At 47.3% G+C, this 13,985-nt stretch overlaps 2 protein-coding genes across 5 annotated transcripts in view; one reads left to right on the top strand and one right to left on the bottom strand.

The window, feature by feature from the left end:
• Positions 1-9,772, top strand: part of RALGAPA1 (Ral GTPase activating protein catalytic subunit alpha 1) — a 130,229-nt gene extending 120,457 nt beyond the window's left edge. For 3 of the 4 annotated variants that reach the window (XM_068192911.1, XM_068192912.1, XM_068192913.1), the window contains one exon: positions 8,422-9,772. In XM_068192911.1, coding sequence (XP_068049012.1) covers positions 8,422-8,576 — 155 coding nt within the window. In that variant the 3' untranslated portion in view covers positions 8,577-9,772. Of the gene's footprint in view, positions 1-6,730; positions 6,846-8,421 lie in introns of all 4 variants that reach the window. The other variant, XM_068192910.1, reaches the window with a different exon arrangement.
• A 453-nt stretch (positions 9,773-10,225) lies between these two features.
• INSM2 (INSM transcriptional repressor 2) lies at positions 10,226-13,383 on the bottom strand. The gene has a single exon (XM_068192909.1). It carries the CDS (start codon positions 13,236-13,238, stop codon positions 11,838-11,840), a length of 1,401 nt encoding a protein of 466 aa, XP_068049010.1. The 5' UTR covers positions 13,239-13,383; the 3' UTR covers positions 10,226-11,837.
• Positions 13,384-13,985: the final 602 nt, after the last annotated feature.

Genomic DNA, 13,985 nt, shown 5'->3' on the forward strand with positions numbered 1-13,985 from the left:
TGCCTCTGTGTTTTTTACCTTGTGCTGTTTCTGTTACACTGAGTAAGTGCAAATACTCCGCTAAATAGGGTAACACGTCCTATGCAGATATTGAGTGAACCAGATCTCTGTGACAACAGAATAGGTTGAGGGAACTGTCAATGATAAGCTCAATTATATTGAAGGCCATATTGACCTCATGATGCAAAGATTCTGATCTTTAAAATGTACTCATGTCTTAGGTTCATTTTTTCTGGCTTCTTTTGTTCCCTTTCTTCCTACTAAGACTGGTACCTTATTTACAGTAAATTTTTAAAGAGACCTCTCTACATTCATCGCAGTATATTCCTTGTGACAAAAACTTGTGACAAATCAAGCCTTTTGGTCCCAAAAATCATTCTGGTATTTTCAAGCCTGCATTCAAAACAGTTCTGCTGCCCCACTCCCAGAGTATGAGTAAGTGGGGTTGCCACTGTACAGTCAAGGAATCAGGGAAATGTAGAGGTAATGATGCTTTCAGCCTTGCACAATTAAAAATCTAGTTCAGCAGCTTGTATTTTCATCTGCTGACTCCTTGGGGTGAAACGTTGAAAATAATAATCTTTTTGGCCCTGTACCACCCCTTCACAGATGAGAATGATGGTGCTTTTGTCAATCTAAAAGGATCTGAGTCACACTTGGTGGTGGTGGTGGTGGTTTGTGACTGGAAGTGAAGCTGAAATACAGAAGTGAGGGCTCTGTGTCTTGAAGAGCTGGAAGAATTTATCATTATCCTTCTTCCAGTAGAAACTTAGGACTCTTTTTTTAAATTCCAAATCAGAGCAAAACTTCAAAACTTAGTGACTTTTTCCAAAGAATTTTCATATTGGAGTGGCTGGAGCGGAAACCTTATGCATTTCTGAACTATTGTCCTAAAGTCAACCACTTGTGTGAAGGTACACTCAGCACTTTGAAACGGTAAATTCAGTGTGGACTGCTAGAGACCCAAACAGATCAACTTTATACATTTAATGAAATGGTTCTACTGAAAAAAATAGTATGATTGTCAATTAAAAAGCATCCCATACATACAAACAAGGGGACAAAAAACTTTAATCCTGACATTTCCTTGTTTTTTAATTTTTGACTTTATTTTCTTGTGACATTTGCCTTGTGTAATTACTTCCATTTTTGTTTTAAAGTATAGGGCAAAGCAGAATTTCTATAACACTGATTAACAGCCCCAGGATACATAAGCAAACTGCAACCTCTAGAACCACCACCTCCTGCAGACTGAGATAGGACAGTAGTTTGTAGGAATGGTAAGGTTTCTTAGCTCTGCCTCAGTCTCCACTAGTGAAAATACTGGGAATTTTGCCAGTGGTAGGCTTACCTTACACACATGGTTCCAGCTAGGTTCTGAAGAGCGTTCTTCACTGGACATGGTCTTTGCTCCTGTTTAGCCATAAACTTAATTTTTTTTTGCTGTCTTCTTTCTCATGCCTCTTAGTTCTTTCTCTTCTACCCAGTTCTGGTCTCCCAGGTCTTTAGATCATCTCTTCCTCACCTTTTTGCCTTGCTTTGTAGCTGCTTTTGCAGTCTTTTTACATCTGCTTCTCACTTCCTTTCCTCATTTCACAAAATTAGTGAGAGACTTAATTGACTTGATTTTAGCAAGGCTGCTGAGCATGATGGACAACTTGGCCAAATTTGGACTGAAATATACAAGAGTGGCAAAGAGTACAAGCTGTATAAAAATGATTGCCCTCTTCCCTGAAGGTCAAGCGGGACATGCTGAAATATCTCAGAAGACCATCAAAATGTACCAACATGCACAAATTATTTTCCCCTGTGGTCATTCACAGACATAGAACTCGGGGCAGTGCTGATCCAGACAACAAAGTGTGATAAAGGCAGAAGAACTGAGAGTAGTCTTACCATGCAGCACTCTTTCAGGCTTCTCCTTGGTAAATTCTTCACCTTTGAAAGTCAGAACTGATGTGCAAGATTAGTCATGGCAGTGCATATGTTCTGATAGCTCCAGATTCCTCCATCTCGCCTCACTTCTAATTTAGTCTGTGTGTAGTTAGGATTCCATTTTAGATTTAAATAGTTGATTTCTGAGTCAAACAACCAACATACTATCATTAGAAGAAACTAAATTTTTCAAATGGAGTGGGAAAACATCACATTTCAACTTTGTTGACCCACCTCCTTGTTCAGAAGCAATTGAAGTGGCTTAGCATTATGGCCCCAAAATATCAGGCTATGGTACTTGTCACTTGTCAAATCTGAGAGGAGAAAAATATGGATCACTTCCTGATGTTTTCTGCCTCTTAAAAATCCAGACATCTACTTTGTTTATTTTATAGAACTTTCTGACTTCACAGCATTTGTCCATAAAGCCTTCATATACAACCCTATTTTTATATTTTGGATAACTAAATATTTTGTTGTTGTGGTTTAAGAATTGTATTTTCCAATTCAGTGTTCCCACTGAAACCACTCCAAACCATATGCTGGTTGATCACTCCCCCTTCCCTCGGCAGGCTGGAGAGGAGAACTGGAGACATTAAAGGCACAGGTTGAGATAACAACAATTTACTGGAAACAGCAAAAAGATAAGAAAATTAACAGCAGCGACAACAGCATCAATACTAATGACAGAAGGTACAAGAAAGAGGCAAACAATTCATGTGGACACAGACACACTCCATCCCTAACAATATCCAACTGCTCCTTCTGCCATGCTACACTGATCTGGAAGTGAGCCCTTCCCCCACGCCTGGAAAATGACACAAAGTTGCATAGAATAGCCTATGTGTCCTGGCCATGCTGCCTCCTGGCTACTGCAAAAACCAACCCTGTCCTGCCCAGAGCCAGGACATTTTCCACCCCTTAGTCTATACCATCCCCATCATGCCCAGATCCTACACCTTCCAACTATATACATGTATCTTCACATATACATAAACATGAGTATCACTTCCATAGACAGTGACCATCCCTCCAAGGTGTTTGTTGACTTCCTTTAGTCAATGACTGTGGGTTCAGTCCATCCTGGATATCTTCCAGGGCAGGAGGGCTGGTGTGCTGTCAGGTGTTGGCAAGCTGCACCAGGAGCTTGCAATTGGAGCAGTTCATACTCATTGTCTGTGGTAGTTCTGGCATACGGTGTCAGTGTCATTCGGCAACCACTTTTGTGCAATTCAACATCATAGACTGTTCTAACCCAAAAATCAAATTCCCTGGAGGTACACATTGTGTTTCCCTGTCCCAACTGCACCCATGTCCTTGAGCAAAAACAATCCCATGGATGGGTTTCCCTTGCTTGAGGCGGGATTATGCCAAACTGTCTTCCCTAACACATTTCTCATATGCTCCACAGGGACTTTATATCTTTCTGCAGTACACTGAGGTTTTGATTGGGCAGGGCAAGCAAGGTAGATCGTCTAGTGTTAACTAACCTGTGCTAAATGCAGATCCAGTGTTGAAGGTCTCACCACCCATTGCTTTCAATGTGGTTTTTAACAGTCCACCGTACCGTTCCTGTTTCCCAGAGACTGGTGCAAGATAGGGAATATGTTGCACCCACTCAGTATCATGCTGGCCCAAGTGTCTATGAGGATATTTTTGAAATGAGTGCCATTGTCCAGCTCTATTCTTTTGGGGGTGCTATGCCACCACATGAGCCGCTTTTCCACGATGGTGTTCTGGGCAGTGATGTGAGGCACAGGGTGCATCTCCAGCCATCCAGTGGCTGTCTCCACCATTGTCAGCACACAGCGCTTGCCTAGGCAGATTTGTGGGAGTGCGATGTAATCAAACTGCCAGACCTCCTCACATTTTTATTTCAGCCCTCGTCCCCCACACCAAAGAGGCTTTACCCATTTAGCCTGACTGATTGCAGTGCATGTTTCACAGTTAACCTGGGATATAGTGTCCACTCCTCAATCACAAGCCCATCTGGATGTTGCATCTCTTCCCTGTTGACCTGAGGTGTTATGGGCCCACCAAGTCAAAAATAATTCACCCTTATGTTCCAGTCCAGATCCACCTGAGATACTTTAATCTTGGCAGCCTGATCCACCTGTCCATTCTTGCAATGTTCTTCAGTACCCCAACTCCAACCCCCCCATATAATCAGCTACCAGAAAATGAAAAAGGGTATGCTCTCTTCACTGATGGTTCCTAGCATTTTGTAGGGATACATCAAAAATGGAAGGATGATGTATGGAGTCCTACATGGCTAGTCGCAGAAGCTATTGAGGGACAAGGTGGATCAAGTCAGGGTGCAGAGCTGAAAGCCATACAGCTGGCCTCATTCCTCACTGAATGAGAGGAATGGCCTCTATATTGACTCATGCATGGTGGCAAATACTCTGTGGGTGTACAACTGTGTAAAAAGGGTGATTGGCAGTGCAGAAGGAAACCATCTGGGCCACTGAACTGTGGCAAGACATCACTGCCTGGGTAGAGAAGTTGGCTGTAAAAGTACATCATGTAAATGCACACACATCTTCTGTATTGCTCCTCTCTGGAGCTGCCACAGCATTCTCCTTGCAAATATTCTGTCACTTTATCAGGGTTGTGTAGGTGAACTGCTAAACCATTGGAGCAGAGAATTTCCCCAAAAGCTGGCCCATTTTCTCCCATATTCTATGCTACTCATGACCATCCACCCTCAGGGTAGATCTCTGAATTACCTCCTTAGAAATCTCTGTCCTGACTCTAAATATGGTGTAGACTGCACTAAGGAGACATGGCAGGATTAGCAACAAGAATATGCTTTCCTTAACATCCAGCAGGAATTAAGAATTCTCAAAAGCTGTTTTAACAGGTCTGAAGGAGGAAAAGGGGGTGGAAAGCTGGGGAAAATCATCTTCCCATTTCCCCCCAATGACTGTGGGTGATTATTAATGGACTCCTAGAGCTAGTGCCTGAGTAAGGATAGGAGCAAAACACTGAATACACGTCCCAAATTACCTTCATTGCCTTTTATCTTACCATGTCATAAACTGATACTCCATAGTACAGCAACAGAGCAATCCTAATCCCTCTCCCTGCTCTGAAAAAGAGCACCATTATGAGCACATAGTGGATATAGAAAAAACATGTACAGGGTTAGGTACCACACCCACGTGAGTGAGCAGACCAAGCAACATTGCGACTAGTAGGTCTGGACCTAATGCAAAAAATCAAATCAGATTACATCAAACCTGTTTTCAACTCATTCTGGGCAGAGCTGTTGTTGTCTCAACCCTTTGTGCCTCACATTGGGCACCAAAGAAGGCTGTTGTGTTTTAAGAATGGTACTCTCCAATTCTGGTTCCCACTGTAACCATGTGCTGCTCCAAACCATGTGCTGCTCTATCACTCCCCTTCTCCTCAGCAGGCTGGAGAGGAGAATTGGAGGCATAAAAGGTAAAGCTCAGGGGATAAGAACAATTTTTACTGGCAACAGCATTGAGATCAGAAACATACAGTAACAACAACAGTGCTAATCACAGAGGGTACAAGAAAGAGGTGAGCAGTTTGATGTAGGAGGTGAACCCCCTACAAAATACCAACCACTCCCTCCACCACACTACCCTGACCCACAAGTGAGCCTTTACCCAGAAAATGACACAAGATGGTATAGAATAACCTCCAGGTCCTAGCCATACCTCCTCCTGGCTGCTGCAAAAATTACCCCATCCTGACCAGAACCAGGACAATTGTGGAGAGCGATAAAGATAATAGCATTTTATACTGAAAATTTTAAAACTCTGAAGGGGAAGCAAAACCTGCAAATTTTTTATATACCATATTTAATATCCACATGTGTGTATGAGCGTATGTATGTATATATATGCTTATCTAAAATCCAAAGAAATTTAGTTACTAATTAATCTCTTAATTTCTGTCAGATTTTAAATATATTTTAAGTGCTGTTGTTCTTCACTCTTCTGGTGTGATATGTTCAGATGTGAAAATCACTTTACATGACTTCTGTTCTTCAATAGCTCTTAAACTTCTTTTAAAAAAAATGTTGTTATATGTGAATTTGTGCTTTTGTCCACAGGAATCAGAAGCAAAATTTTAAGCTACAACTGGAATAATACTTTAATTGAAATAATGGGGCAGACTGAGGTTTTCTTTATCCAACAACCCATGATAAAATTTCACACTAGGGTTTAACCCTTCAGTGCAGGCCAACTAGCTTAAAACTAGCTGCTTTTGCTTCTTTAGGTGATTTCAGGAGTCTCCTGTTAAGACTGGCTATAATTTAAACATATTCGGTACTGTGAAACAGCTGGAGAACAGAAGCCATATATCAAGTTGCCATTTGTTTTTCCTTATCAGTTGTGTGTATGTGTGTGAGTATTTACCTGTTTTCACCAATGTTAAACAAGCATTTCAGACAGTGTTTAGGATGTATCTCAGTTGCTATTAATAAGGTTGTTGCATCTGGATAATGTTATAGAATTCTTTTCTTTCTCTCTCCCTTCCTTTTTTTTCTTGTAATGCTTAGTTGGTAAGTATGATGCCGTATTTCAGAACTGTTGCTTCATTGCCCATAACTAACTCATCACTCTCTTTAACCTATAGCATGAGCAGCAATTGCATAATGAAATTCGAAATTCTGTTTTCTGTGCTCATCTGTTAATACCCTTCAATCTCTGCGGTTCGTGTCTCATGTCTCACACCTGTTATCTTTTATCTTTTCTCCTCCCCCTTCCTCACTTCTTTCCACTCCTCCTTCCTCATCACTTCTTCATTCTCAACAAAGAAAGAAATGCTGTGATATTTCTTCTCCTTCCAAAACCTCCACTAGAAAGCATTGGCCACATCAAGGTAAAGGGCAAAGGCTTGAAACGGAAGGTCTTTCACGCTAGCTGTGAATGGTATGCTGTGCAAAACAACAACGGTTATTTTCTATTCTCTAATCTCCACCATTTGAAATGCTTAATTTCTTGTAAAATCAGAACAAGATAGAATTTCAGAAAATTCAAATGCATGTTTCCCTGCTTGCCTTTTTCTATAAGGCACAGTGAGTCAGGCATTATCATGCTTTTCCAGATTGTTTGGCAGTGAAATACCTAGTTCATGAACAAAACTACTGTCACCAGCTGGGGAACAAATAACAGCTCTTTCTCTCCCCTGTCACTCTGATGGGTCATGTTAGTTTGAAGATAGAAAGTACGGTTCTCTTGCTCTGGAGCAGGCAGGTGAGGTACCAGGCAAGAACAGCCAGGTTGCTAAATCCCACAGGTTTATGACAGTCTTCTAAATTTGCTCCTAGATTTCTTACTTTATGACCTCATTTGATTTTAGAGGAATCTTTCAGGACAAATCATGACTAGTTTTGAATAATTTTTGCACCCTTTATATGTGAAATGTATACTGAGGCAGAGAGATCTTCATTTCTGATTATTGCATTATTATTTTAAAGAATTACCAGTAATAGCATGGTGTGGAAGAAACAGCAAGTGATTTCTGGCTTACTGCAGTCTGCAGGGGTTTCCCCATTGACACCTGGACCAGGCTTCTGTCTCTAAATTATATGGGTTAGAAGCCTTCAGAGGCAACTGAGGTAGTTGAGTTCAATCACACTGTCAGTGGCTGTAAATGGCTAATGAAAATGCTGTTTAGTTTTATGGATGGGAGTTCATAGTATTAATTTTCTATAGTATGGGAAGGAGAATGTAATTTTGATTTCATATTTTCTCCTTTTCATTTTGTACCTCTGTGGAAGAAGATTTGGAGACAGGCTGTTTGTGGGAAAGAGCTTTGTCCCCTTGCAGTGAGGACTCTGAGGCCACTGGAGCATAGCTCTGGGCACTGGGCTAATGAATTACATGTCATTGTCTCAAATTCATCTTGTTCCTTTTACAAAGAAATGTTAACATATAGTGCATCCAGTTAGTACAATCTGTTCAAGCTTCTGCCTTGTGGGCCCTGTAGGAATTTGCCTTTTGAAGCACAAACTAAAGTTGGTGTGGGAGAAGATGTTTTGCTCTCTCAGTCGGCCCCCAATTCACTCCACATCTTCAGCAGCATTCCTAGAACTCCCTTCATCTGCAATGAGCTGTTAACCTTCATGTTCTCATTAAAGACAGGATTCTTCTGGGTTGTGATTTGATTAATGATTCCCCATCCCTGCAAGGGAACTGGAGCTATTTGTTTTCCTGGTTAGCGGGAGAACATTGCCCACTTCAGTGCTGCCTCAATTGCTCAGAGTGAGGGAGTTCTGCAGTCCCATAGCTCAGTGGTTTCTGGAATCATCTTTTCTGTTGGGGTGGATTTTGTGGCAGTTGCTAATTCCGTGAGCAATACCATCACCCACAGCTGTTAAAGGGCTAGGAGATGCTGTGGCAGTGACAGCAGCACTGAAATTCCTCTCTGCCCCTTGCTATGAGATCCCGTGCTGCGAGTGCGGAAGGCGGCACTGACCCGTCTGGTTCTTGCTGTCCTCTGCAGGCTTCTGCCCAGAGACTCAGCCGGGAGAAGCTCCAGCAGCAGCAACAGCACAGGTGGATGGAACAGACTTAGCCTCTCCAATGTCTCCTCGGACTAGCAAGAGCCGCATGTCCATGAAACTGCGCCGCTCCTCTGGCTCAGCCAACAAGTCCTAAGTGGCAAGATGCCTGCAGCTTTCTAGTGAAGAGCACTGGCCACCCTTCCTGCAGCGACTCACCGCGTTTTGGGTTTTTCACTGCTCACGCCTTTCATTCAAGGATAATGTCTCTCATGTGTGTGCACCCATGCCCTGCATACTCCTTTTCTGTATGTTTATTTTAAACAGTGACACTGGAATTTACTTTAATATTTTAGCTTTGGTTTTTTTATCAAACTCCAGTCTGCCTTTTTTTTTTCTTTGCAGTGCAGTTTGTACTCTGCACCTTTTACCTACTTGTATGATTATGGATGATTAACTTTGGGTTTTAACTCTGGTTGATCTTGAGTCAACATGGAATTGGAGACTGCAGTTGGATTACACTATATTTATTGTGCCCCATTGCAATTTTCTCTGTAACAAAGAAATATGTACAATTTGAAAATGAATGTACAATTTTAAATTGAAGTTGCATTTGTAAAGTCTTTGTCAGATGTCACAATGTTAATGCACAAGATGTGTACAGATTATTTATGTTGAGAATAAAATAGTTCAATGGCGTTTCAAGTATCACAGAATCCAAATTAAATAATTTGCTCATAGCACCCTTTCATCATAAAGTGATGTATCATTTCATAATTCTGCAGATAATCTATGCCAGAAAAAAAAATCACTGTCCTGAAATTCTATTTATGCTCGGCTTCCAAATATTTTTATAATGTTTGCTTTTCCAAGTGGTATCAATAATAAATGCCATTGAATTTCATGAGTTTTATCCATTACCATTATGCTATTTCATCTAGATGTATATTCTTTTTTCTTACATTAAAAAAAAAATTAAAAACAAACAAACACTTTCCTGATAGAAATTCATTGCTGTGATGATGGGTACTAGGGAAGAAAAGGGAACATGCTCCGGGAGCCTGGCCTGAAATGCTAATAATTTCAACCTTGTGAGCGCAGATTAGTACACAAGTTCCACCCACTTAGAGGTATTTTCCTGCAGAAAATTAAATGCTCACATTTTGAGTCTAGTAAACAACAAAATGCTGTTAACAAAATGTAGCATGGCATCGGTACTAACTGCATGTGTAAATATATGGGCAACAGTAAAAAAAGAAATTATGTATTGTCATTCATGTAGTATCTACAAATTTGTAATGGTTTAAGAGAAGACATGCTATTTAATAATCCAATAAAATTATTCTTACCACCTTTTGTATATTAGTTATTCACCTCACTGATTAGGTTCTTAGTCTAATTTATAGAAGAATTGTGTATTACATGCACATGAGCAGTTAAATGCAATACACAGCTCAGTTTTCCTTTGTATTAAAAAGTACACACAAGTTCTCAAGAATGCCCTACTGAAAACTTTTCCCCAGATCTAGTAAATACATTGCTTGTAGCTCTGCAAGTAATACAAAGCATAGGCTGTTCCCTCTGGCAGGCTGGTTGTTCAAGTGCTAATTGTAGGATGAGTTAATAATCATCACGTTTGTGTGATCTGGAGCCCTTCATCTTTGACTACACAAGGAGAGAGGAACCATGATTTTAAAAAAACCCAAAAAACTAGTGACTTTCTCCAGAGGCAAACTCATTTAATTGCATAAACACGCATTTTTACCTAAGTCTCAGTTGCCAACAAATGACAGAAAAATGCACAACTTAAATTAACATGCTTTATTTTTGGCATATTAGTGAGTTGCAAGTTTAGCCTCCTTTGTCAGAAAGCAAATCTTGGCTGCATTAGGTTATATTTTATTAATTCACTTGTCCAGGTTCTGGAACTAAAATGACAAAATCCGTGAAGCACATTTAACGTAAAGCACTTATCGCTTGCTTGCAGCCTTTGGGCATGATACATCTAGCAAAATATAAAACTACAGAAATAATTGCTGTAGAGGATGCTAATTGAGAGATTGAAATATTTTGCATGCTCATGTCAGAGAGAGTGTTAGAACAAAGACTACGACTGGATCAGTTTGGTTCTTCAGAAGTCACCAGCTGACCCACTTTGCCCTGCTGAATTCAAGAAGGGCATGAGCTTTCTTTTAAATCTTTTATTGAATTTTCTTGCCCTTATTTTTAGCCTCATGTGCTATCACATTTAGAAATATGCACTCATAGAAAAAATAAATAAGTAAATAAATAAACAAACAAACAAATACTGGCTGAAGTGTCAGTAGCTGGTAAATTCAACAGCATTTCAAAGCATTTGGCCAGAGCACTGTCAAAGCCAGGGAATACACACCGCAGGTTGCTTTGCTAAAGGTAGGTGTCGTTAGGGAGAAGGAAGGTGGCCTATCACCTGCACTTTAGCAACATGTCTAAAGACTGCTTCATGTCCTAATTTCAGCTGTTCACAAGACTCGGAGGAGCTCACATCAAAAGCGCGGCTCACAGAGGAGAGGGGTCGGAGGCCGCCTGAAGAGGCGAGCCGCACACAGGGCGCTTTCCACCTGCCTGCGAGGCAGGGGCCGGCAGGGCCGCACGCTGCCCACCCAGCCTAGTGAGACCAAACTGCCCTTCTGGCTACTGACCGTGCCGCACTGACAAGCCACTAACGGAGCGGAGCAGCTTTTGGAACGGGCAGCTGCCAGAGACGCGTGTTTTGCCTACCACACAGTTGCTAGAGTACAGAGACACAGAGTAAGCAGGGATGCGTACTTAGCTATAGAAGATCAACACCTCGTATTTCCATTAAGCAGACAGCACGATTAATTTCCCATACGTTTTGCTAGCTATTATGTGACTTGACACTGACATAATATGAACATTTACCTTCTCAGCTACCTTAGTACAGAGTACACCACGAATGTTGAAGTCAGGGGGCTAAGGCTATTGAAACAAGGTCACTAGATCAGGCTCCTTTTCTCACGAAAAATAATTCCTCTTTAGATACCCTATATACAGCCGTATTTCTCTCCGTCGCTACGGAAGATGTACTGGCGGCGGGCCGCCACCCGACGCCTTGGCTCTGCCCGCCTCCCGGCAGACGCTGGCGGGGCTTCTCGCCTGTTGCCGCCGGCCCAGGGCCGCCCCGGCGGCTGGGGAGCTGCGCGGCGCTCCCTCCTCCACTGCGGGGCTCGGCGTGAGCGCTGCCGGCAGTGCGGCCCGCGGGCTGAACACGCCGCTACCCACCGGCCGGGAGTCAGCGGGCGGCTCCTCCGACGTCGTAGCCGTGAGAGCCGCGACTTTCCATAGGAATTACAGCGTGGCCGGGGCTCGCTCGGCTAGCCCGGGCTCTCGGAGCAGTCCCACCGGGGCGGCCGCGGGCCTAGCAGCCCGGCCGGACGGGCACCTGGAGCAGCAGGACCTGCCTGCTCTCCGGCGGGTGGCACTTGCTGGCGTGCCGCGCCAGCCCGGGCGCGCTGAAGAAGGTGGCGGGGCAGTGTTTGCAGGGGAAGCCCTGCCGCTCGCCGCCCGCCGCGCCGCTCTCGGGGACCCCGGCGGGCGGCGGCAGCAGCAGCTCCTCCCGCACGGCGTGCCACAGCCGGTGCTTGTCCCTGATGTCCGCCGAGGGGAAGCGGGCGCCGCAGAGGTGGCAGGCGAAGGTGAGGGGTCCGCGCTCCGGCGGGCCGAAGGCGGCAGGCCGCGCTGCCCCGTGGGTGCCCAGGTGCTTGCGGAGGTAAGCCTGCCGCCGGAACCGCTTCTGGCAGCAGGGGCAGGCGAACGCCTCCCCGCCGGGGCCGCCGCCCGGACCGGGAGCGCCGCCGTGAGCTGGGCCGGGGCTGGAGCCGGGGGCGGCCGGGGCGCCGCCGGCGCTGTCCGCGCTGCCGCGGTGCTGACGGGTCCCCGGCGGTGGCTGGGGCGCGGCGGGGCCGCGGGGCCGCCGCTCGGGGCTGTTCTCCTTGCCCGGCGGGGCGGAGGCGGCGCCTTCGGCGCTGGGGCCGGGACGTGGCTTGTGCCAGCGGCGGTGCGAGGCCAGGTTGGCGGGACAACTGAAGATCTTGTGGCACTCAGGGCAGCGGTACTCGACGCGCACGATGCGGGAGCAGCGGTGCTGGGCCAGCGCCAGCGGGTCCGCGTACTGCTCTTTGCACAGCTGGCAGATGAACTCGCCCAGCGGTGTGCGCCCAGCCGGCGGCCCCGGCCGGCCCTCGGGCCCCTCCTCTTTGATGCGCAGCCCCAGCACGGGCGAGGTGGTCACCTCATCGGCGAAGCTCAGCTTCCGCGTGGCCTTACCCCTCTTGGCCGGCGCCTTGGCCCGAGACGGCCGCTTCAGCGTGGGCACCGACGGCAGCGGCGGGGCGGGCAGCGGCGTGCGCGGCTGCAGCAGCAGCTTCTCGGCGGGCGGGAAGGAGGCGGCCAGGGGGAAGGACTCGGCGGAGGCGGGGGAGCTGAGGCACCGCTCGAAAAGAGCCGCCCGCGGCCCCGCCGCGCTGCACGGCCCCGTCGCCCCCCAGGCGGCGGGAGCCTCCGGCGAGGTGAGCCCGGGGCCGCCGCAGCCGCCACCGGAGGGCCACGTCGCGGGGCAAGCGGCGACGGCTCCCTCCTCCTCCTCCTCGCCCTTCTCCTCCTCCACTCCCCGTCTAGCGGCGGGGCTGTACCCGCCGGCGGGCGGCGGGGGCGGCGGCGGGGTGGGCGGAGGGTCCCGGTCAGGGTCCCGCTCCCGCGGGCGTGCCCGGTAGGAGCCGCCGGGTCTCCGGCTGCGCTTGACGAGGAAGCCGCGCGGCATCGCGGGGCAGCGGGAGCGCGGCACGGCCAGCCCGCCCGGCCTTTATACCCCCGGCGCCCGCTCCCGCCCGGGCGTCATCCTCCCTCCGGCGGCGGCGGCCAATGAGGAGTTGGGGCCGGCGCTGGCGGCGGGGGGCGGCGGCGGCCGGAGCGGGCCGGGGCTCCCGCCGCCGGGGCGGGCGCGCTCGGGCTGCGGGAACAGGCGGAGTATCTCCGGGAGCGCACCCCGGCGCCCTGCGAGACTGACTGAGGAGTGGGGCCGGGAATGGTTCCGAGATGGGAGAGACCCCGAGCTGGGTCACGGGCGCTGCCGTCTCGGCCGAGAGGCCGGACGGCGCTCGAGCATGAGCGTCCGTCGTGGGTGTCCGTGCCGGTGCCTTCATCCTCTGCTGGGGCCGCACGGACCGCCCCGCACATCCTTCCGTTGAAGGGAGCCAGAGCTGGGAACCGGCTCCGTCCTTCTGCACAGCCACATCAGGAGTTTTCCCAGAAGTAGCCAGAAAGCTCCGGTATTGCGGTGAGCTCCCAATGCAAGAGCAGGGCTGCCGAGCTGCCACCGCAGCGTAAAATGCTAAATCACGGCTCTGCGTAGTGGCCATGACTGATCCCTTGGCACCCTCACCCGCGGGCAGCCTCCGGAGCCCAGGGGAGGCGAGACTGAGCTGTGGTACAGTAAACTGCAAAAGCTCCCGAACCTTCCCCCATCCCGCTCCGATGCAACTCCCGGCCCGTTCGCGGGTGCCGTGAG

This window comes from Anomalospiza imberbis, chromosome 6, assembly GCF_031753505.1.
Source record: "Anomalospiza imberbis isolate Cuckoo-Finch-1a 21T00152 chromosome 6, ASM3175350v1, whole genome shotgun sequence".
NCBI lineage: Eukaryota > Metazoa > Chordata > Aves > Passeriformes > Viduidae > Anomalospiza > Anomalospiza imberbis.